Genomic DNA, 24,665 nt, shown 5'->3' on the forward strand with positions numbered 1-24,665 from the left:
TAACCTAGAAAGGAGAAAGAGTTAAACGAAAAAGGGCAAGGTGATGTTCCAATTAGTTAAAAGATATTTATTGGGTGCTCAATACTCTTATAAGCCCAAAAGGATTTTGAATCAAAAAGCTGAATAGTAGGCCCATCAAATCAATGAAAAGATAGGCAGAGAACATTAAGATTGTTTTCACAGAGGATTGTAAACACCATTCCAGCTTTCATCCATTTCCAATTATGCTTAATCAAAGAGGGAAATTAAGGGTGGGAATGTCTGCATCATAAAATCTTCTAGATTTTGGGTTGTATCCAATGGATTATATCCAATCTTAGTCAAACTTAAGTCCCATCCATTTCAATGGATCGATTCAGGACCAATATTGGATACAACCACTTTCTACTGGATTTCTTAGCTTACCTCAGTTGAGACTCCTCACAATATATCACAGTTCAAATGCTGTGTGATTCTTGGCTGAGAGTATATTCTGCCTCTCTAAGCTATTCTGAAGCTACAGATTATACCATATCTTTGTGTGATGCTATTGGAAACAACTGAAAACAGATACAGTCAGGGCCAGAAATTAGGGTTGGCGGAGAATTTCTCCCCGAAACTTCGGGGGGCTGAGTGCCAATGTGTTCGGCCCCCCGAACAAGTTTTGGGGAGAAATTCTCCGCACCCCCCACCCCCCGCATCCCCCCCGGGACAGGACTTACCTTTGCTGAATGTCCCTCCCGGCGGCGGGTCCGGCCGGCGGTTCGGCAGGTCTTCGTCCGGGGCGGGAGCGGCAGCCGGTCTTTCGACCGGCTGCCGCCGCCGCCATTCCAATAAAAGAAAAACAAAAACGCCCCCATGATAGGCTACGTGACGATTAACGTAGCCTATCACGGCTAGATTTGCAAAGTCAGCTGTGATAGGCTACGTAAATCGTCACGTAGCCTATCACGGGTGACTTAAAAAAAAAAAAAGTGCGTACGGATAATGGCGGCCCCCATAGGGAGCCGCCATTCGCGTTCCTTATTTGGTCGCTGTAGTCTACGTAAATCTTTACATAGACTACGGCGAAAATAAGGGCAACGCTATTTGCGTTGCCCTTATTTTCGCCGTAGTCTACGTAAAGATTTACGTAGTCTACAGCGACCAAATAAGGAACGCGAATGGCGGCTCCCTATGGGGGCCTCCATTTGCGTACGTGCTTTTTTTTTTTTTAAGTCACCCATGATAGGCTACGTGACGATGTACGTAGCCTATCACGGCTGACTTTGCAGATCTAGCCGTGATAGGCTACGTTAATCGTCACGTAGCCTATCATGGGGCCTTTTTTTTTTTAACTTTTTAGTTCGCGTCCGGGCGAGGCGAGGTGCCTCCTCCCCGGCCTGAATTTCGGCCGGGCAAGGCGGGAAGCCTCCCCCCCCGGCCTGAACTTCGTGGGGGGAGCAGCGAAGCGCCTCCCCCCCACTGTGAAAAGCTTCGAGGACAGGTAAGGGACTTTCGTGCACCCCTACCAGAAATATTGGAACAAGGATAACTGTTTTGGCAGTTGGCCTCTGTACACCACCACATTGAAGTTGAAAGGAAACACACCCAGATGGGAGCGAAGGCAGGACTTTCCGCTGTAATTCAAGGGGTTTGACAAAAGTGGGGCACTAGCCATTCAGGAAGTACAGCCAGTGGTATACCTCCCCCATCGTTGGTGGCTCATAAGTAATGGAACAAACCAACATCATTTCAAACTTAAGGATCGCCTTTAATACCGGGATGAAAATCCTTTGCAGTCAATGACTGCCTAAAGTCTGGAACCCATGGACATGAGCAAATGTTGAGTTTCCTCCCTCAAGATGCTTTGCCAGGCCTTTACTGCAGCTGCCTTCAGCTGCTGCTTGTTTGTGGGTCTTTCTGCCTTCAGTCTTGTCTTCAGTAAGTAAAAAGCATGCTCTATTGGGTTGAGATCAGGTGACTGACTTGGCCAATGAAGAACATCCCACTTTTTGCCTTGAGAAACTCTTGGGTAGCTTTTGCTGTATGTTTTGGGTCATTATCCATCTGCATTATGAAGCAGGGTCCTATCAGTTTGGCAGCATTCGGCTGAATCTGAGCAGAAAGTATAGCCCTATACACTTCAGAATTCATCCTGCTGCTTTGATCAGCAGTCAGATCATCAATAAACACCAGTGACCCGGTTCCATTGGCAGCCATACATGCCCATGCCATAACACTGCCTCCGCCATGTTTGACAGATGATGTGGTATGCTTTGGATCATGAGCTGTTCCTTTCCTTCTCCATACTTTTCTCCTCCCATTGTTCTGGTACAAGTTCATCTTGGTTTCATCAGTCCAAAGAATCTTATTCCAGAACTGGGCAGGCTTTTTTAGGTGTTTGCTGGCAAAGGCTAATCTGGCCTGTCTGTTCTTGAGCATTACCAGTGGTTTGCACCGTGTTGTGAAGCCTCTGTATTTACATTCATAAAGCCATCTCTTGACTGTAGATGTTGACAATGACATGCCTACTTCTGCAAGAGCATTCTTGACCTGGCTAGATGTTGTGAAAGGGTTTATCTTCATCATGAGCAGAATTCTGCGGTCATCCATTTTAGTTGTCTTCCATGGTCTTCCAGGCCTTTTGCTGTTGTTGAGCTTGCCAGTTAATTCCTTCCTTTTCAGGATGTTCCAAACTGTTGTGTTGGCCACTCCCACTGTTTTTGCTATTTCTCTGGTGGGTTTATTTTGTTTCCTCAGCCTAATGATGGCCTCCTTCACTCGCATGGACACCTCTTTGGGGGATTGGACCTCATGTTGGGAGTTCCGGTGAACAGCTACCAAATGCAAATGTAACACTCAGAACCACCTCCAGGCCTTTTATCTGCTTGATTGGTCATGGGGTACCCAGGAAACAGGCCACACCTGGCCATGCAGCTGCTTGTCAGCCATTCATTCCATTACTTATGAGCCACCAACAATGGGTGTATGTGTATGCCACTGGTTGTACTTCCTGAATGGTTAGTACCCCACTTTTGTCAAACCCCTTGAATTACAGCTGAAAGTCCTGCCTTCGCTCCCATCTGGGTGTGTTTCCTTTCAACTTCAATGTGGTGGTGTACAGAGGCCAACTGCCAAAACAGTTATCCTTGTTCCAATATTTCTGGCCCTGACTGTATATGATCATTAAAAAACAATCCAGCATACAGGCACATAAAAGCAGGAGTGCACGAAAGCCACTTACCTGGTCTCGCAGCTTGTTCGCGGTGGGGGGGAGGCGCTTCGCTGCTCTCCCCCCGAAGTTCAGGCCGGGGGGGGAGGCTTCCCGCCTTGCCCGGCCAAAATTCAGGCCGGGGGGGAGGCTTCCTGCCTCGCCCGGCCAAAATTCAGGCCAGGGGAGGAGGCGCCTCGCCTCGCCCGGCCGCGAAATTAAAAGTTAAAAAAAAAACGACCCTGTGATAGGCTATGTGACGATTAACATAGCCTATCACGGCTAGATCTGCAAAGTCAGCCGTGATAGGCTACGTAAGTCATCACGTAGCCTATCACGGGTGACTTAAAAAAAAAAGAAAAGTGCGTACGCAAATGGCGGCCCCCATAGGGAGCCGCCATTCGCGTTCCTTATTTGGTCGCTGTAGTCTACGTAATCTTTACGTAGACTACAGCGACCAAATAAGGAACGTGAATGGCGGCTCCCTATGGGGGCCGCCATTAGCTGTACGTGCTTTTTTTTTTTTAAAGTCACCCGTGATAGGCTACGTGACGATTTACGTAGCGTATCACGGCTGACTTTGCAAATCTAGCCGTGATAGGCTACGTTAATCGTCACGTAGCCTATCACGGCAGCGTTTTTTGTTTTTTTACTTTTATTGGAATGGCAGCAGCGGCAGCCGGTCGAAAGATCGGCTGCTGCCCCCGCCCCTGACGAAGACCTGCCGAACCGCCGCCAGGACCCGCCGCCGGGAGGGACATTTGGGAAAGTTGAGTCCCGTCCCGGGGTGTGTGCGGGGGGTGGGGGGGTGCGGAGAATTTCTCCCCGAAACTTCTTCAGGGGGCCGAACACGTTGGCGCTCGGCCCCCTGAAGTTTCGGGGAGAAATTCTCCGCCATCCCTACATAAAAGTCTGTTGAAATTAATGAGTTTAAGCACAACTAACTCTTCGATGGACTCTGGATTTTCTATAGCAGTGCTATAATGAAACAGCAACACTCATTGAGCCATTTTTTTCTTCCTATTGCTTTAGGCAATAGAAAAAAAGAATGTGTCCAAAGGGCTGAAACAACCAAAAGGATGACTAGAAGTTCTTTTCTTTTTCTTGCTGTTCTTAGTTGCTGAAATTTCTAACGTTACAAGCACCTTGTTTAACTGAAGGGTGGTAGAAATTCCAGCTGTAAATGTGATCAAGCCTTCAAAATGGCAAAAGGAGTATTTCCCAAATGTGTGTTTTATTTACATGTTCGATAACAATCTCCATCCTCGGAATAATTTCAGTCTCCATCCCCAGATTAATTTCAAAGCCATCACATCTAGCACACTAGATTCTATAAAAAGACTAAAGTTATTTTCCTCTGAGTGTCGGTTTTCTCCATCCATATAAAGGAAAAGGTGCATTCGTTGTGCTTTGTAGTTCAACTCATTATCTATTGTTTTAGAACTATGTCATGTTGCATGAACATGTTTTCCATGTAGGAATTTGGTAACATGATATTGTGCAGGGATAGGATGTAATCTTATTGTGCCCTGTGTCTTTCAACAGTACTGCTTAGAACTATAAAAATATTTCAGGGAACAAAGGAATCTGCTATACTGATCAGCAGTGACAATTCAGCATCCCATGTGGAAGTCTTACCAGGCTCTGCCTGAAGGTGCAAAGGATTACAACTGGGAGCTTTCCCATGCAAAGTTTGTGCTCTACTACTGAGCAACTGTCTGTTGTTCTAGCAGATTCCTGCAAGACCAGGATCTCATTTTGTGGCTCTTTTACAATCTCTCTCTCTCTCTCCCGCCCCCCCTCTGAAGCAAGCTGTTGCTACTGAGGTTCTATTTGACCCGTGGTGCCATGGCCATTCGAGCCCTTCATCCTGCCAAGCACTCTGCTGTACCACAGAGCACTGTGGGGTGCCACATGGGTGTCTCCTAGTCCCCTCTGTCATGGCAAACTTAACCATTCCTGGGATCAGGAATGTACAACTCAGCCGTGAGGCTGCTGCAACTCTAGAGAGCATTTGCAATAGTCCCTGAAGAGAAGCTGCAGTCTTGTGGCACATTCATCCATGGCCAGGAGCTGGTGAAAACCAGTCCAAGACTCCAAAGACTGTGGTCTGCCTTGCTTGATTGTGTGCATTTCCACAAGGGGAGTGTAGCACATTAACAGCTCAGATGTTGTGGTTTGTGCATCTGTCTGCCTGTCTGTCTATCTCTCTATCTCCCTATCTCCATATCTATCTCTCTATCTCTCTCCACACTAATTTCTTTAAACTTGTGTTTATTGGCTGATTTATTCTTGCTTGGTGGGTTACCAGTGTGAACTTGTTGGTAAAGATGGGTGCCCAATGGCTATATGTGGGGTGGGGAGTGGAGGAAAAGAGCTTTCACTTAGTGACACTGACCAAAACACACATATTTTCTATTGCCTGTGTAGTACATACACATTACATACAAGAAAGGCAGCCATTTTATTAGTTATCAAAGGTCAGAATCTATATTATAGCTTGTTTTCAAATTAAAGGTACACATAAGGTACTTGCATCAGTTTTTTATGCTCTTACACTAGAAAAATGTAATGTATTTACAGAAGGTGAATCTGTCAGTGTTGGTTTATTTCAGTTTGTTATTTTTTCCACCCTTAAGCTTGTTCTGCATGTGTGTGTGTGTGTGTGTGTGTGTGTGTCTGCATCAGTTTGCCTTTTTCTTAGATTCTGCAGAGAAATTTGTGAGGATTTTTGTACAAATAGCTCCACTTTTGTACACACTTTGCCGAGCATAGACATTTTCTTGCAGATAGTTTCCCCTTACCTAATGGGTTTTTCCCCTTACGTTTCTTTCACTTTCCCCTGATACACATTTTGTGTCCACTACCCTTAATGTACCTATTTTTGTACACAGTTTTTGTTCAGAGAACTGCATAGCAAAAAGAAGTGCAAATATGGAAGGACAACTGTGCTCTGGTTTGCATATTGGTTCAGGAACTGCAAATGTAGTAAAATCATAGTTATATGTGAATTGCATGAAACTCTCCCCCATCCCTAGCTGTATTAACTTGTTTTGGGTCAGGTGTATTTGTGCTTGTCAGTCATTGGTTATTTAAGATACTCACGTGATTTTTTCGTAGTGACATTAACTGGGACACTTGATGGTCCAGTCCCAGCTGTATTGTAAGCCCTCACTGTGGCGAAATACATTGTATTGGCCCTGAGGCTGGTAATGTTTTTTGCTGTAATGTTGCCATTGACCCTGACTTTGCTGGTTGTAGAATCCTTCGAATCATCCATCCAGTATAAGATCTAAAGTTTAAGAATATAGACAGTTTGTTTTTCTTCAAACATAACCTTGATTGGAAAGAAAAGTCAGCAAATAATGCTCAAGCAGGACAGCTGATTTGTAATTAAAGTCATCAATATATAAAAGCAGGCATGAGTATTTATAGCATTTATTGTATCCTGAATGTAAACTAGGAAACACACACACACACACACACAGAGAGAGAGAGAGAGAGAGAGAGAGAGAATGAATCCTTTGCCTTTATATATATCCAAAGGGGAAACTTTAATAAGGTGAGTAATGCGTAAAGCGTGTCTATGATTTTAGCATGAAGGAAAAAAAATAAAACTGGATTCATACAGAGATCTTATTTATGTTTCTTGTCTACATAGTTACAATGCAATAACTATTGACACAGACCTTCCTTTGAGGCCTAACAAATGTTTGATGTGGAAGAGCATAGTCTGCACTATATCATATATCCTAATAGTGAACTCATTCTCCAACCATGAATAGTTATGTAGCCAAAACAAGAGAGTGGTATCAACTATGGATGGTGCAGGTATCCGATTCCGTCCTGGAATCCAGTGGAACCTCCCTGCCCGCGTCCCCAAACCATACTTGCTGACCCACCCAGACACACCCAGGTGGTCTCGTTGAGCTCCGCCATGGCCTGTTTTTTTTTTTAAAAAAAAGAACGGTGATAGCGAAAATGTGCATATTTCCATGTACACAACATGGGGCTGTGAATTGCCCATATGCACAAGATTATAGATTATTACATGCATTTGCTTGCCTGTAATCTGGCATATATGGACCATTCATGGCCCCATTTTGCGTATATGCAAATATGTGCATTTTTGCAAATGAACATCTTTGCAGACACACGAATCTGCACATTTGTGAAAATGCACATATTCACCTATATGCAAAATGGGGAGCATGGATAGCCCATATAGGCAAGATTACAGGTGTTTGCTTGCCTGTAATCTTGTGTATATGGTTGATGCACGGCCTGATTTTGCATATACGCGAATGTGCACTTTTTTGCGGTCGCTATCTTTTTCTAGCTTGACGAGGCAGCCCAGGTGAGCAAAGGTGGTTCGGTGAGCAGCGGGGAGCTCAAGCGTGGGTCTGGGCATGTGTGAGCAGGAGCTGGGCGGGTGCCCCGAGAACCTGGATGGGGGGGCACCTGCCCATCTCTAGTATCAACAGGCTTGGGAGAACCCAAGATTTGGAGACATATGGAAAAAACTTTAGGAAAAAACCTAACAGAAAAAAAATATCCCACAACCTAATGAGGACTGAGCATGCTTAGTGCACATGAAATGCTGGCTAATGGTTGGAGGGGAAAAACAATGGAAAATCAGGGAAGGGGGGAAATGAAATGAAGTATCCTGGAAGAGGACATGGCTGCAGACTAGAATCTTGAGCAGGACCATTCCACATTGCAACATTTTGTTTCAAGTCCCACTTGTTCCCTCTAGTTCCAAGTTCAGAGGCGAGTGACTTGCATAGCCAAAACAGCACCATCCATACACAAGGGGGAGGTATCTGCAGGCTTGGGAGAACTCCAAGTTTTACAGAAGTACAAACAATCTTTGGAGACAGCCCCCTACCCTGAAAACAGTCCAATGGGAAAAGAGCATGTTTGGGGGGCTTGAAATACTGACTGCTGGGGGCAGAGAGGGGAAAACTGGTTGGGAGGAGAATGGAATGGAGTACTGTGGGAGGGGGGCATGCCTGACTGACAGATCTTCAGTTGGAGTTAGCTGGGAAGGCTACATGATGACACCCATGGCATCCATCTACCAGGAGGGTTGAAAGTCTGCTGATTCCAGGTTCCACTGTTCCTGCAGCACATAAGAGATGTTATCTGCTTATGTTAGAGGCTAGGGCAAGTCCAGTAGCTAGAACAACTTCTCTTGTTTATTTTGACTGCACTAATACCATGTTCTGTATGTTTTGTCATTACAATAAACTGTTTGTTTAAAGTAGAACTGGTGTGGTTTGATCCAAGCGGATTTTGAATACCAATATCTCACCCCATAGCTCTGTGTTGAGCCTCTTGGCCAAGCTACTAGAGAGTACTCCTGCTCTCTTCAGTAGGTGGTGGCTGGCTGCTAAAAACTATCAATTGGGTTACTTTACTGCAGGTTTACATTCAGTGACAAAGGTGGGGCACTCTGATGCCCAGTGAAGATTGGCTTTCCTTGCAAACCTCAGAGGTGCCAGGGTATAGAAAGAGGAGTAAGGACCCTGGGGTATGTTACAATATGTTCTGATGGTTGTTAATTGAATTTTGTGGATTTGGTTTTATTGTATGCATATTTTATTGTTGCATGCTACTTTGAGTCTGGGGGGGAAATATGGGATACAATTCTAACAAATAAAATAATAATAATAATTGACTGAAGGAAGGGTAGAGAATGCAGGGATCTAATGGAACAATGGGCTGAAAAGACTTGAAGAGGAAGGAAGAAAGGAGCAGTCAAGTTAAAAGTGGAGCTGAACTGTTGGCATTAAGTAAGTGAACAGATAAGAAAACCTTAGAGTCTGGGGTACTGTGGGGACAGGAAAAAAAGAGAGCAGATGGGTAGGGGTGGGGGACATATATATTCTGAATGAGCCAGCCAAATTTGGCTGAAAATATCTAGAGTGTGAAGTGCACCACCTCATAGCCAAGGACCCTTCCAGTATGTCTGTTCCAGGCAACAGGGTTCCAAGAGACTTCCATTTCGGAAGCTGAGAAGCTTTGTGCAGAAGTTCCTGTTGGTGCTATTTGGGGCCCTAGGAGAACAAGAAAGGCACTGAAAATCTTGTTAACGCATTCTTTAGTAGACTACTGAATTCAACACTGATATGAAAAATAGAAGCTGTAGGATTACGGAGATAAGCAGGATAGAAATCTATTCTATAAATAATAAATACCTTCAGAAATTATGATATGGTTTATATCGCAGTCTGAAGAGGCCTAGTAGCAGCAACAAAATGCTTAGGATGTGGCACATTAAATACTGAATCACCACAACGCCATGCCACATATAAATTTATTAGTGACGTTTCGGATGGGGTGTAAAATCTTGCACAATATGGTTTAGATCTCATTCGCCAATTGAAGAAGACACACTGATGTCCTAAATGATCACTTTACTTACCATCTTCTCCAGAGTAGACAATATATATTGGGCTTAGAGTGCCTATTCCTTCATGATTGAAGACTCCCACTTTCACCTCAAAAGGGAATAACGGTGTGATACTTTCATTTCTATAGACATATTTGGATGCCTCCATTGAGGCAACCACTGCCTTCGTCCAGCTTTTTGAGCCAAGAGGCCGGAACATAATGATGTATCCAAAACCTTCCCCATTTTGTACTTCTTCGGGAACTGGCTGCAAGAGGCATAATAATCAATCAATAACCACTTGCAAACACTGTATATACTGTTTTAATTGAATCTTCGCTCTCTCGGTATATTTTAGTTGTATCGATTTGGTTGACTGTGCTTCCAAGAAGATAATGTTTGCTCCATCAGTCAATGTAATATCAAAAATAACAATAAAAAATAAATCTATTGAGACAATCAATTTAGAAACAAAAGACCTAATCAGCAGCATTAAAGGCATGCACAACATTTTTAAAGTTAGAAGCATTTCATTATCATCTGAGTTGGGGTTTGATTCCCCCCCCCGCCCCGCCCTGCCCCAGCAGCATACATTTTACAGTGCTGAACTGCTAACACTTGAAGAATTACAGCGGATGGGAAACAATGGTTGCTATATAAATACATACCACGGGCATGAGGCATACTTAGGGATGGCGGAGAATTTCTCCCCGAAACTTTGGGGGGCCGAGTGCCAACGTGTTCGGCCCCCCGAACAAGTTTTGGGGAGAAATCCTCTGCACCCCCCCGCCCCCCGCACCCCCCCCCCCGGGACGGGACTTACCTTCGCCGAATGTCCCTCCCGGCGGCGGGTCCAGCCGGCGGTTCGGCGGGTGTTCGAGCGAGGCGGGAGCGGCAGCCGGTCTTTCGACTGGCTGCCGCTGCCGCCATTGCAATGAAAGGAAAAAACAAACAAACGCCCCCTGATAGGCTACGTGACGATTCACGTAGCCTATCACGGCTAGATCTGCAAAGTCAGCCGTGATAGGCTACGTCAATCGTCACGTAGCCTATCACGGGTGACTTTAAAAAAAAAAAAAAGAGTGTACGGATAATGGCGGCCCCCATAGGGAGCCGCCATTCCCGTTCCTTATTTGGTCGCTGTAGTCTACGTAAATGTTTAAGTAGACTACGGCGAAAATAAGGGCAACGCTATTTGCGTTGCCCTTATTTTCGCCGTAGTCTTAGGGGTGAATGAAAGTCACTTACCTTTTCTCGCAGCTTTTTCGCGGTGGGGGGGAGCGCTTCACTGCTCCCCCCGCGAAGTTCAGGCGGGGAGGAGGCTTCCCACCTCGCCCGGCCGCAAACACGAAAGTAAAAAAAAAAGTCCCCTGATAGGCTACGTGACGATTCACGTAGCCTATCACGGCTAGATCTGGAAAGTCAGCCATGATAGACTACGTGAATCGTCACGTAGCCTATCACGGGTGACTTTAAAAAAAAAAAAAAAAGCACGTACGTGAATGGCGGCCCCCATAGGGAGCCGCCATTCGCGTTCCTTATTTAGTTGCTGTAGTCTACGTCAATGTTTACGTAGACTACCGCGAAAATAAGGGCAACGCAAATAGTGTTGCCCTTATTTTCGCCGTAGTCTATGTAAACATTGACGTAGACTACAGCGACCAAATAAGGAACGGGAATGGCGGCTCCCTATGGGGGCCGCCATTATCCGTACACACTTTTTTTTTTTTTTTTTAAAGTCACCTGTGATAGGCTACGTGACGATTCACGTAGCCTATCACGGCTGACTTTGCAAATCTTGCCGTGATAGGCTACGTGAATCGTCACGTAGCCTATCAGGGGACTTTTTTTTTTTTTCTTTCATTGCAATGGCGGGGGCGGCAGCCAGTCGAAAGACCGGCTGCCGCTCCCGCCCCGCTCGAACACCGGACGAACCGCCAGCCGGACCCGCCGCCGGGAGGGACATTCAGGGAAGGTAAGTCCCGTCCCGGGGGGGGCGGGGGGCGGGGGGGGCGGAGGATTTCTCCCCGAAACTTGTTCGGGGGGCTGAACACGTTGGCGCTCGGCCCCCCGAAGTTTCGGGGAGAAATTCTCCGCCATCCCTACGTAGTCTACGTAAACATTTACGTAGACTACAGCGACTAAATAAGGAACGCGAATGGCGACTCCCTATGGGGGCCGCCATTCGCGTACGTGCTTTTTTTTTTTTTAAAGTCACCCGTGATAGGCTACATGACGATTGACGTAGCCTATCATGGCTGACTTTGCAGATCTAGCCGTGATAGGCTACATGAATCGTCACGTAGCCTATCAGGGGGCGTTTTTTTTTTTTTTTTTTACTTTCGCGTTCGCGGCTGGGCGAGGCGAGGCGCCTCCTCCCCGGCCTGAATTTCAGCCGGGCGAGGTGGGAAGCCTCCCCCCCGGCCTGAATTTCGGCCAGGCGAGGCGGGAAGCCTCCCCCCCCGGCCTGAACTTCGCGGGGGGAACAGCAAAGCGCCTCCCCCCCACCGCGAACGGCCTTCGATGACAGGTAAGTGACTTTCGTACACCCCTAAGCATACTACATTGGATCTCCTGACATCTGTCTTTTCTTTCAAGATCACATGAGATGTGATGTGGGGTGGGGGGTCAAATGGTCAGAGATGGGGGATTAATCCTTGTCCCTTTGCAATTTTCACAGAATCATAGCAGGACCTTGGAGATCATTTCATCCAACCCCCAGCTCAAGGAAGGTACTGGAACACATGCACTTACAGCATCCCTGACAGATGGCTGGTCAGCCTCTACTTCAATAAGTCCAGCAAAGGAGAATCACCACCTCCCACTGTCAAGCAGCACCTACTGATAGGAAGCTTCTCCTAACGTTGAGCCAAAATCTGCTTCCCTGCCATTTCTATCCATTGGTTCTAGTGATACGTTACAGATATGCATGCAGAAAGACTGGACTCAAAATGCTATGTACTTTAACTCTTTGAATTGTTTTCCTTAATACTGTTTGATATATTATTTCATTTATACTCTTTCGTTTACCTAATCAAGCTTTCTTACTATCAAGAAAGATTGCTTCTTACCAAATTCCTCTTTAAAAGCTTGCTATCTGTCCTTTCCTCCTCCTTTCTAATTCATGGAATTGGCCCGGATCACTGTGACCCTGAAAATAATCCTTTTACCCAAAGGCAGTGGAAACATTCTAGCCCAGGTCAGGAAAGCGGGGTGAAGGGAGAGTGTGAACGGAGAATGGATGGTCTTATTGCAGGAAGGCCTAATGGAGGCGCTTTGGAATGTGCTGAAGATTGCGAAAGTATCAGTTACGAAAGATGGAGAAGGGCTAAGACTTTACAAGGATGCGTCAGACTGTCAGGGAACAACCATCACTCTTGGAATTTAGGATCAACAAAGAACGTATCAAACCACTCTTTGATGCCATAGGCCCCAATGAAGGAAAAAGAGGATAAAACCCCTGAGCCTGCCCGTTTCAGGAGGGGTGTAGTTGCATCTGGATCATTGTATGTGCACATACCAACAGTACCCTCGATCTATGGGACATGTCAAGTGCTCTGGCCAAGTGCTTGGCAGCATGTGGTGAGTATATGTTGGGTAGAATTCAGGGAATAGGATTTTACTGTCCAGGGCATAGATACGGCGCAGTTATCTTTGCACTGTCATACTCACTGTTTTGGAGGTTTTCATACAGGCAGCCAGCTTGAACCTGGCTGAAACTGTAGAGTCATTTAAGGCACCATGTTTGGGTAACTAAGTTGTGACCAAGGAGCATATAGTTCCTTGAGGTCCTTGCTAGGCCCTCTTAAGCCTCAGATAGTTTGCAGCTCTCTGGGGAAGCTCAGCTGTTGTTTATTGCTTTAATGTCAATAAATCTCCTTTTTCTTTAATCTACATTGGTTGTGTGTGTCCTATCTCCACCTCAAAAGGTCTCAAACTCCTCAGCCTGATCAACTGAGGGGTCCTGGGTGTGAGTTAAAATTCAGACCTCACACTAGTCCTGCCCTCAGGAGCAACAGAGAACTCCACTCAGTCTTCTGAATGACAGCCTTTCAGATGGATGACTATCACTATCCTATCTCCCCTTAGGCTTCCCTTTTCCAGACTAAGCATACCCAGCTCTTCCATGTGTTCTTCATAGGACCTTGTTTCCAGACCCCTCACCATCTTGGTCGCCCTTCTCTGGACATGCTTCAGTTTGTCTGTCACCTTCTTAAAATGTGGCACCCCAAACTAGATGCACTACTTCAAATGCAAACCAGTGCAGAATAGAGTGGAAGTTTTACTTCCCATGATCTGGATATGATCTTCTGTTAATTTAGCTCAAGATTGCATTCACTTTTTTTTTTTTTAGCAGCCACATCTAGGGATGTACAGACTCTGTAAAATCCGCTCCATCTGTGTTTCTTAGATTGTCAGGTGCCTTTGCTCCATTGTCTGCCCACAGACAGATGCGAATATTTTTCTTTTTGTCATGCAGAAAAATACGCAAATAACTACATAAGTATTTACTTAAGTATTTACATAATTTACCTTAGGACATAACATTTAGCATATTGTCCCCCATTCCATTCAACTTTTCCTCAGCAGAAGGTATTTTCCTACGAATTTATATGTGTAAATTTCAGGAAAGTAAAAAAATCATATGAAAGCCCATGGACTCCACATGGCGTGAACTGAATGGGTTGCTTTGCAGAAAATTTGCTAATTTTGGTCCTTCTCGAATTTCTCCAGCATCCCTAGCCACATCACACTGCTGCATCATATTCAGCTAATGGTCCGCTAAGACACAGATCTTTTTCACATGTACCACCACCAAGCCAGGTCACCATGGGAATCGACGAAAGTCCCTTACCTGGTTCCGCAGCTTTTTTCAGGGGGGGAGGTGTTTCGTTTCTCCCCCCGAAATTCTTGGTGGGTGGGGAGGCGTCCTGCCCCTCCCCGCCGAAATTCTGGCCGGCGGGGAGACGCCCCATCCCTCCCCGCCGAAATTCTGGCCGGGGGGGAGCTCCCCGCCTCTCCGGCCGCGAAAGAAAAAAGAAAAGTAAAACAAAAAACAAAAAAAAAGTGATAGGCTACATAAAGATTTACGTAGCCTATCATGGCTAGATTTTCAAAGTCAGCCATGATAGGCTACGTAAATCTTTATGTAGCCTATCACAGCTGACTTTGAAAAAAAAAAAAAGCACGTATGCAAATGGAGGCGCCCATGGGCGCCGCCATTTGTGTTCCTTATTTGGGCACGGGTAGTCCTTATTTTCGCCGTAGTCTACGTAAATCTTTACGTAGTCTACCCGTGCCCAAATAAGGAACGCAAATGGTGGCGCCCATGGGTGCCGCCATTTACGTACGTGCTTTTTGTTTTTCAAAGTCAGCCATGATAGGCTACGTAAAGATTTACGTAGCGTATCACAGCTTACTTTGAAAATCTAGCCGTGATGGGCTACGTAAATCTTTTTTTTTTTTACACTTTACACGTTTTTTTTTTTTACACTTTACTTGTACTTTTTACACTTTTTTTTTACACTTTACTTGGAAATGGCGGCAGTGGCAGCCGTTCGGAAGACTGGCCGCCGCCGCACCACCGCTGCCGGGACCCGCCACCGCGAGGGACATTCGCACGAGGTAAGTCCCATCCTGGGGGCGGGCAGGGGGGTGTCGGAGAATTTCCCCACCAATTTTGGGGGGCCAAATGCGTTGGCATTCGGCCTCCTGAAGATTCGTGGATAAATTCTCCGACATCCCTATACTCGTGCCTTTGGTTGTTTATATCTAAATGCAAGACTTGACATTTATCTCTGTTGAATTTCATCTTGATACTATAGTTTGGTCCAGTGTTACAGCCTGTCAAGGTCATTTTGAATCTTGATTCTGCCTTCAGTGGCATTAGCTATCCTGACCTTAACCATCCCTCGGCTGCTGTTGGCCCAGCTGGGGTACTGGGAGAAAGGGTTACGTTCCCCCTCACTCAGCAGCATTGCTCCAAACCAATTCACCCCGGCCCAATTTGCCCCACCCCGGCCCCCACAGTGAAAACAGAAACAGGAGATCCAATTAGGATTCTTCTGCAGCATATTGTCTAGCTCTGATATGATCATGCCACTCTAATTTTAACATTTCAATTTAGTGCGAGTCACTAGACTGTAACAATATTCCTTTTTCTAGCAGTGTGTACAGTAAAATAATACTTCTGTTAATAAAATTAGCTGTCAAAATCAGTAGTGGTGAATATGCTGAGAAGGTATTTTCATCAGTGTGTGGTTTTCCTGATCCTCACGCGTCCATGCTGGCAATTTCAAGGAGAGGGAAACACTGGTGTAATATATGAGTCATCACACTACATGACAGTAGGAACCTTAATAAAGTTCTTACCTCTTCAAGGAAAGAAATCATTCAAAAGAAGTGAACAAAGATGCTGAACCCCCAATGAATGAGAAGAACTGAGCTTCTCGAGGGCTTGTACAGAGACCGCATAGGCTGGTCATGTGCCCTGCTTTACAGAAGACGGTCCTCTCTTTGAAAGGCGGTCCTGTCCTGTCCAAGTCTGGTTTAAAGATAAAGAACTATAAGAAGGGAGAGCAGGGGCCTTGGAGGTACCCATCAGCCTGGGCAGCAGAATGAGCAGGCAGGCGCACAGGTCACCTGGGCAGTTTTTCTCAGTGCATGGGTAGATGTACTGTATGTCTATTTAAATTACAACTATTGTTCTAAATTTGCATTTCTATGCATATAAATTAGTGTGTACCCATTTTATACAACTCTGAGTTCTCTTTTGTCATCTGTTTTGGTGATGCATAAGCGGCCACTCCACTGCCTAACTAGAAGGTACATTCATGTCTTTCAAGGAACAACTAACTATTCATTGAAGTGCTGAAGTTGGATCATAACACCAACTATCACCTTAACTTCTTTTCCAACTTTGTTGCGCTGTTTCCTCCAGCGCATTTTCTCTCACACATGTTTCCATGTCCCCAAAAGACCTAGTCTATCATTGTTTTACCCTGGTGGGCTGCACTGTTTCCACAGAACCCTAATTGCTTTATTCTCTTGATGGCTGGGTGGAGCCTTTTTGGAGTGGGTTGGGTCTGCTTACCCTGTCCATTTTCTCACCTGTTTCCTGTTTCTGATTCCCCCCTCCCTCATGCCTCTGTCCCGCTGAAGTTTCCTGGTCTGGCCAGTCTCCTCCTTGCCTTCCCAGCCCTTTTGTTTTGCTTTAGAGGAGCAAGAAAATCAAAGCACTGTGTCTGGAGCATCCTCCCCCTTTAAACCTTTCTTGTTGCCCCCTAAAATGGAGATTGAAACCACAATTGTGCATTAAGAAAGGGGCAAAATATGAAAGCGCTTTGTCTGAAGCATCCCCCCCCTTAAACCTTCCTTGTTGACCCTGAAATGGGGATGTAAAGCGCAATTGTGCATTAATGAAGTGGCAAAAAATCAAAGCGTTGTATCTGGAGCAACCCCCCCCCTTTAAACTTTCTTGCCCCTAAAATGGGTGCTTATGTGTGCATCTTTTCATCTCTGCCTGACTTCTCCCTCCAGGATCATCTCCCCCTCTCGTTCACACAACTTCAGTGTTCCCACCTCCTCAGCTGTGTTTCCAGTACAACCGAAGGAGACACTAATGGAGGAGTACGTGATTTTTAAAAAGGCTTTCCCCTTCTCTCCCCCCCTTTCTCCTTTCCCCTGAAAGTCCAGATGCATCTGCATTTCAGGAGCAAGCCTCACAGAGCACAATGGGAGTTACTTCCAAGTAGACACACATATGCTTGTACTGGGGAAGGTGGGGGGGAGAACACAAAGAGGGAAACTAGCCCCCATTTTAACTCAGAGGATCTCAATGACCACAATGGGAGTTACTTCTGACAAGACAGTAATGCGAAACCAGCCCCCATATTAATGCACAGGATCTCTATTTGGAAGCTGTGAAGGAGTTATGTCCTAAGGCAATGGACCGAAGCCTCGAGATCTCACTCAATTGCATTTAAGGGATTGGGCTTAAAAGTGTGCCATTTCAATTAAGGGGGAATCGCTGTAAGTTCTGATGTAGGCATTCAAAGGCAAGTCTCATTCAGCACAATCGGAGCTACTTCTGAGGAGACACTAATGGGTTTGTTGTGGGAAAGAGAGTAGTAAAGACAAAGACAGAATCCAGCCCACGCTGTGACCCACAGGATAACGAAGCTGCAAAGTACTTTCTTCCTAAGGCAATTCATTGGAGCCAATTCATTTGGTCACTTAAAGGCATTTAAGCAATTGGGCTTTAACGTATGCCATTTCAATTGAGGGGTAATCTCAGCCTCATCCACAGCAATGGGAGTTACTTCTGAGGAGACACTAATGGGTTAGTTGTGGGAAAGAGACCGAAAACAGCCCCCATTTTAACGCAGGATCTCTATTTGGAATCTGTGAAGGAATTACATCCTAAGGCAATGGACCAAAGCCTCGAGATCGCACTTAATTGCATTTCAAGCACTGAGGGCTTTGATATGTGCTGTGTCAATTGAGGGACAGACATGCTTCTCTGTAATTTCTGTGGTCATTGAGAGGGCAAACCTCATTCAGCACAATGGGAGGAAAAAAAAAACCCTGACTAGGGTCATGGGCTGTGCTATAGTGCTTTTTTTTCAATGATGTTTTAAAAGTTGGTCCCTTGGAATCCTGCTCCATAATGGCAATGAAACTTCTGGAAAACAGAGAGGGAAAGGTCAGAGTGACACACCCACAAAGGCTGGGCTACATGTAGGGGTGTACGAAACCCCGCTTACCTGGCTCCGCCGAGTTCTGCAGGTGGGGGGAAGCGATCCGTTCCTCCCCCAGGAATCCTCGATGGGGGGGAGGCAATCTGTTCCTCCTCCCTGGAATCCTGCCCGGCTGGCTCCACTCTGCACCCAGGCTGCGGAGCTGCTGGCCGGGCCAACCCGCAGCCGGGCTTCCAGCCGCTGCTGGGCTGCTGCGGATGCAAAGGGCATCCTGTGTAGGGGACGCCATTGCATCCCAACGCCGGCCTGTGATAGGCTACATAAATATTTACGTAGCCTATCACAGCTAAAGCAGGGACACAAATGGCATTCCCTATGCCCTTTGCGTTCCCGCTTTAGCCATGATAGGCTAAGTAAATATTTACGTAGCCTATCACGGCAAAAAACACGGGGATGGAAATGGCGGTGGCTATGGCAGCCGCCATTTGCATTCCCTTTTTTAGCTGTGATAGGCTATGTAAATATTTGCATAGCCTATCATGGTGAAAAAGGGAACACAAATGGCGGCCGCTGTAGCCGCCATTTGCATTCCTTTTTTTTTGCCATGATAGGCTACGTAAATATTTACGTAGGGATGCAAATGGCATCCCTGCGTTAGCCGTGATAGGCTACGTAAGTATTTACATAGCCTATCACGGCCATTCGAAAGACGTGAATGGCGGCTGCAGATGCGGCTGCCATTCGTGGAACACCGGAACAGCTGACAAAGGTAGGCTCCGTTCCGGGCCCATTTCGTGGGGTGGGGGGGCGGGGGGCTTTGTTCTGCCACGGATTTCAGGGGGACAAATGCGCTGGCATTTGGCCTCACCGAGATCCATGGCGGAATTCTCCGCCAGGCCTAGCTACATGCCCCATGGGCAGGACTATGATACTGGACCCAATGCGATTGTGGAAACAGCTGAGTAATGGAGCCACCATAAGTGGGAAAAGTCAGACTATAAGCAGTCTCAGAAGAAGCATTTTTTCAGTGATAAAATGTGGTACTGAGGCTGAATGGCCATGACATTATGGAAACACAGAGACCTCACAGCACAGCCAGGTTGGAGTAAATTGCTGGTGGAAACACAGCCCAATAAATTACCAATATCTATGTCATTATGAACTGGAAATGGATGAAAGTGGTTAAAACTAGGGATGTCAAAGAATTCCACCACGAATCTCAGTGAGGCTGAATGCCAGTGCATTCAGCCCCCCAAACTCAGTGGTGGAACGGCCTGCCCCCCCGCCCCCCGCAGATCCCCCCTGGGATGAGACTTACCGGGGGCGGATGTTTGGGATGGTGGCAGCAGCTCCACCATCCAGGATGGTGGCAGCAGCAGCGGCTGTTGGTCTTCCGACCGGCTGCTGCTACTGCTGCTGCCATTTGCAGTCTTCCCCCCCCCATTCATGATAGGCTACGTAAAGACTTACATAGCCTATCACGTCTGGGTTAAAAAAAACAAAAACGTGTACGCAAATAGCTGCGGCTATGGCCGCCGCCATTTGCATTCCCTATTTTTGGTTGTCTTAATCTACATAAATATTTACATAGACTAAGACGGCGAAACTAAGGGGGAACACAAATAGCATAGCAGACGCTATTTGCGTTCCCCTTAGTTTCGCCGTCTTAGTCTACATAAATATTTACGTAGATTAAGACAACCAAAAATAGGGAACGCAAATGGCGGCGGCCATAGCCGCAGCTATTTGCGTACACGTTTTTGTTTTTTTTAACCCAGATGTGATAGGCTACGTAAGTCTTTATGTAGCCTATCACGGATGAATACAGGGACGCAAATGGTGGCATTTATGGCTATGGCTGCTGCCATTTGCGTCCCTGCTAGCCAGTGGCTGGATGTCTGGCTGCTGATGGAGCCAGCTGGCCAGGATTCTGGGGGGAGGGACGGAGCGCCTCCCCCCCCAGCAGAACCCGGCAGAAATTCAGGCCGGGGGGGAGGTGCCCCATCCCTCGCCGCCGAAATTCATGCCGGGGAGGAGCGCCCCATCTCCCCGGTCGCGAAAAAAAAAGTAAAGTAAAAAAACAAACAAACCACACCCGTGATAAGCTACGTAACGATTTACGTAGCCTATCACGGCTAGATTTCCAAAGTCAGCCATGATAGGCTATGTAAATCATCACGTAGCGTATCATGGGTGACTTTGGAAAAAAAAAGCGCGTACGCAAATGGCGGCGCCCATGGGACGCCGCCATTTGCATTCCTTAGTTTGGCACGTCTAGTCTACGTAGCATTCCCTTATTTTCGCCGTAGTCTACGTAAATCTTTACGTAGACTAGACGTGCCAAACGAAGGAATGCAAATGGCGGCGCCCCATGGGCGCTGCCATTTGCGTACGTGCTTTTTTTCCCCCTTCAAAGTCACCCATGATAGGCTACGTGATGATTTACATAGCCTATCATGGCTGACTTTGGAAATCTATCCGTGATAGGCTACGTAAATCGTTACGTAGCCTATCACAGGTGTGTGGTTTTTTTTTACTTTCCTTTTTTATTTTGCAATGGTGGCAGTGGCAGCTGGTCAGAAGACTGGCCGCCGCCGCCCCCGCCGAACCGCCGCCGGGACCCGCTGCCGAGACGGACATTCGCACGAGGTAAGTCCCACACGGGGGGGGGGGCTGGCGGAGAATTTCCCCACCGATTTTGGGGGGCCGAATGTGTTGGCATTCAGCCTCCCGGAGATTCGTGGAGAAATTCTCTGCCATCCCTATTAATTTGTTTGTGATGGTCCTGTAATCTCAGATTTAATCCGTCTGGCTAGTCAATTCATCACAGAAAAGCAGAGTTATGGTGTTCTGTTTTGTTAGCTGGTTCTTCAAAGTAAAAGCTTCATGTCAAATTCAAATTAATTCCAGGCATTTGGGGGACTTGAATTTAGTCTGAGTCATTTTTTTCTACTAGCCTAAAGCAGAGAATGATGATAGGAGGGTTGCAGTGCATAGTGGAAACTAAATTTTAAAAACCACTATTTAAAATGTGGTGCTGTTTTTCTGAATTTCAAATAACTTGAAATGTACAAAAATGTTTGAATGGTAAAGAGCAATGCCTTTTCCCACCTCCCCATCATTTCTAGACATCTTTTTGAAAATCCAAAAGTCCATCCTCTTGCATAAACTCTTATCCACTCTCTTCTTAATGAATCAAAATACCCCCTTTGTTCCTGGTCTTTTTTCATTGGAGTGATGAGGAGAAAGCAACTGTCAGCTGCCAAGTCAATGGGAATAAAGGACTAGCACATTTTACATGTTCCTTGTCACATGCTGACAGTAGAACATTTTCTCTCAGAAAGTTGGATGTGATGCAGCTGTTTGTTAAAAGAACACAGCTAAAATGATGCATTGGACGTGTGCCATAGCTATATTTGTCAAAATAAACGTGGAGAGTAGGGCAGCAGAAGTGAACCCCATTAACAGAAAAGAGAAAGATTGTTTCCACATTTGGGCCAATATACATATTTTTGAAAGGAAGGATTTTTCACATCTGAAAAGTACTTCCAGAGAGGCCACTTGGGTTAAAAGATCAAATTATTCTCATTTCCATGTGCCATAGCTTGGCATAAGCACTTTGTTTACTTAAAACTACTACTTGTGTGTAGGGATAAGAGAGAATTTTGTTTGCTCTGGATTTTGGAGTTAATGTAAATCACAACTCCCAGACTAGTGCCCAGATTGGAACATAGATACGTGGTTTAGTTCACAGTTCTCTTAACTTTTATACAGCACAGTTCAACTACTTAACAGCTTATAAGGTGGCCTGAGGCCTGACATTTTGGGTTTTTTTCCCCCCTTTTCTTTTTTGCAAGTTCAAGCTGCTTGAAAATGTTTGGGAAAATGCTCCAGGAAGCAGCCATTTGTCATTATATGTCCCTTCCTGGATAGTTATATGGGGAAAAGATGGCTGTCTCCATGTACCCACAGGGGAAGCCATCTTCTTTTCTGGCAGTGTCTCTGGTAGAGTACGAGAGACATTGTAGGAGAAAAAAAAGATGGCTGTCCTCGTGATACTCCTTATTCTGTTCTCACATATTGCTTAATGCTACCAACCTCTTTTCTTATCACCAGTATATGGTCACCAGCCAGGTATCCTGCTTAGATGTTCTTTATATTTATTCATTCCTCCAAGGAGCTCTGAGCAGTATTTTGATCTTACAACAACCCCTTGAGGACTGCCTAACCGAGACATTGGAGATCCATTGGGTCCAGTCTGGATCCAATCAGGGTATAGTCTGAAGGCACATGAGGCAGACACCTTGCTGAAGCTAAGCAGGTTTGGGTCTGGTCAGTGCTTGGAGGGGAGACCACCTGGGAACCACGTGTAGCCACCTTGAGTTCCATGATGGAAGAAAGGTGGGATATAAATGTAATAAATACAATACAATACAATACAATACAATACAATACAATACATGAAAACATGCCTTTGTGTTCCTTAACAGGGTAAATAGCAGCCTGGGAGGGGGCAATTTAGATTGGGAAAACAGCATGGGGAATGTGGAAAGTGGTAGCTTTCTTCTCCCAGCACCATGGACCTAATCCAGTTCAAATTTGGGGGAAGACTGTAGTTTTGGGGGAGGACTGCAGCTCAGTGTCAGAGCACATACTTTGCATGCAGAAGGGCCCAGGTTCAATCCCCAGCATATCCAGGTAAGGCTGGAAAAAACTCTGCCTGAAACCCTGGAGAGCTACTGCTAGACTGTGTCAGCAACACTGGCCCATATAGACCAAAACTGGCCTATATAGACTCAGTATAAGGCAGCTCCTTATGTTCCTATGAAAAAGTACTGAAAGAAGCAGGGCATACAATCTCTTCAGTGTCTCTTGTCTATTTTAGCTCAAAGATACATTGAACTCAGAAATAATAACTGGTCCAAAACCACTATCCAGTGGGCTGAGTGGGAATTCTGAGCAGAAATCCCATATCAGAGTCCAACACTGTAGTCTAGCAGTTTTCAAGCCTTTTGTTTGAAGAGCTGATACCCTGCAGAGCCCTTACCCCTGTCCCCATCCCCCCCACTCCACAAGTGAAAACAACAACTGGTAATAAATGGGAGTGACTGGTTAGCATAATGGGGGAAAGCGAAGTGCCTGAGATGGGAAGTTAAAATGGTTTATGGAACCCCTGCAGGGGACTAACAGGACCCAAGGGGGTTGAAAAACACTGGTCTAGCCTTTCTACCTCATCACATCTCATCACAGCATTCTCATTGTGCTACTGCTTTACATTTATGTCCTCCTGCTTTCTGTATGAATTGTAAGGCTGGGACATCAAGGGTAAGTATCTTGACAAATACATATTCAGGCTGTTTTGAAAGCCTTCATTGAAAAAGATCCCACACCAATCTCATTTTAGTCCCTATTCTTATAATTGCTTGTGTTAATACTTAGCCTTGATCCATCTTCTTGCAACATAAGCCATATCTCATATCCTATTTGAAGTGGAAGAAGTGTTCCAACAAAATAATTGTGTTCTTTATGAAATCAATTTAAATATTTGTAAGCTGGTAACATTATTTTCTTTCTTTCTTTCTTTCTTTCTTTCTTTCTTTCTTTCTTTCTTTCTTTTGACTAAGGTGAATGCACCTACTTTCTATGGCCTTCCCAGGAAACCATTTGTCATATTTATTTAAATTTGTACATGTTCTCCATTTTCTTTGTTCTCTAAATTGTTCTGTAAATTGTGACGTCCTTGATCTCCAGAACAAGGAATGCCTGGCAATGAAAACAAGATGTCTATCTTTCAATTCTGAGTGGAATGTAATGCTTCTATAAACTATCTCCGGTGAAACTTTGTGAAGCCTGTAACAGGAAACAGTCTCCAAGCTCAAAGCTCAGGTTGAGGCCTAACTTGCATGGGCTGTCATTTCTTCTTCTAATAATAAGGCATGTGCCTTTGTTTTAGGTATCTTAACGTAATCATCGTGTGCTCACAATAATCCCGAGGTCATGTGTAGCTGCCCAACCATCCAGTTTATCCTCCCTTTTGATTGTGGATTTACCCTCTCTAGTAATTTCATCACCCTTTATTGAACTTAATGCAGATTCTGCTAGCTTAGTTCTGTCAAATCCACCACAAGCTCCTTGTTCTTACTTCAAAGCCCTCCATGGTCTCCCCTGCCCTGTATTTATGCAAGTATACACCAATACATACCTGCCCATGACCTTCATTCCTCCAGGTCCACACCCTCTACTGTCGGAAGGTCTCCTGCTCCACAGAGACTCTGTCCTTCCTCTCTTGCTGCCTCATATGCTTGGAACTGCCTCTCAGAATATCTGTGCCATGCTACTCTCTCGCCCTGTTCAGGTGTTAAGCACATGATAGGGGCATGGAGCCAGGCATGCTGGCTAT

At 45.7% G+C, this 24,665-nt stretch overlaps 1 protein-coding gene across 1 annotated transcript in view; it reads right to left on the reverse strand.

Moving 5' to 3' along the window:
* Nucleotides 1–24,665, reverse strand: part of CNTN6 (contactin 6) — a 247,999-nt gene that overhangs the window by 22,655 nt on the left and 200,679 nt on the right. The window contains 3 exon segments of the mRNA XM_084840343.1: nucleotides 6,278–6,464; nucleotides 9,116–9,231; nucleotides 9,600–9,834. Of these exon segments, the coding sequence (XP_084696469.1) occupies nucleotides 6,278–6,464; nucleotides 9,116–9,231; nucleotides 9,600–9,834 (538 nt within the window).

Source organism: Heloderma suspectum, chromosome 2 (genome assembly GCF_057233095.1).
Source record: "Heloderma suspectum isolate Gila_16-S chromosome 2, 16-S_ref, whole genome shotgun sequence".
Taxonomy (NCBI): Eukaryota; Metazoa; Chordata; class Lepidosauria; order Squamata; family Helodermatidae; genus Heloderma; species Heloderma suspectum.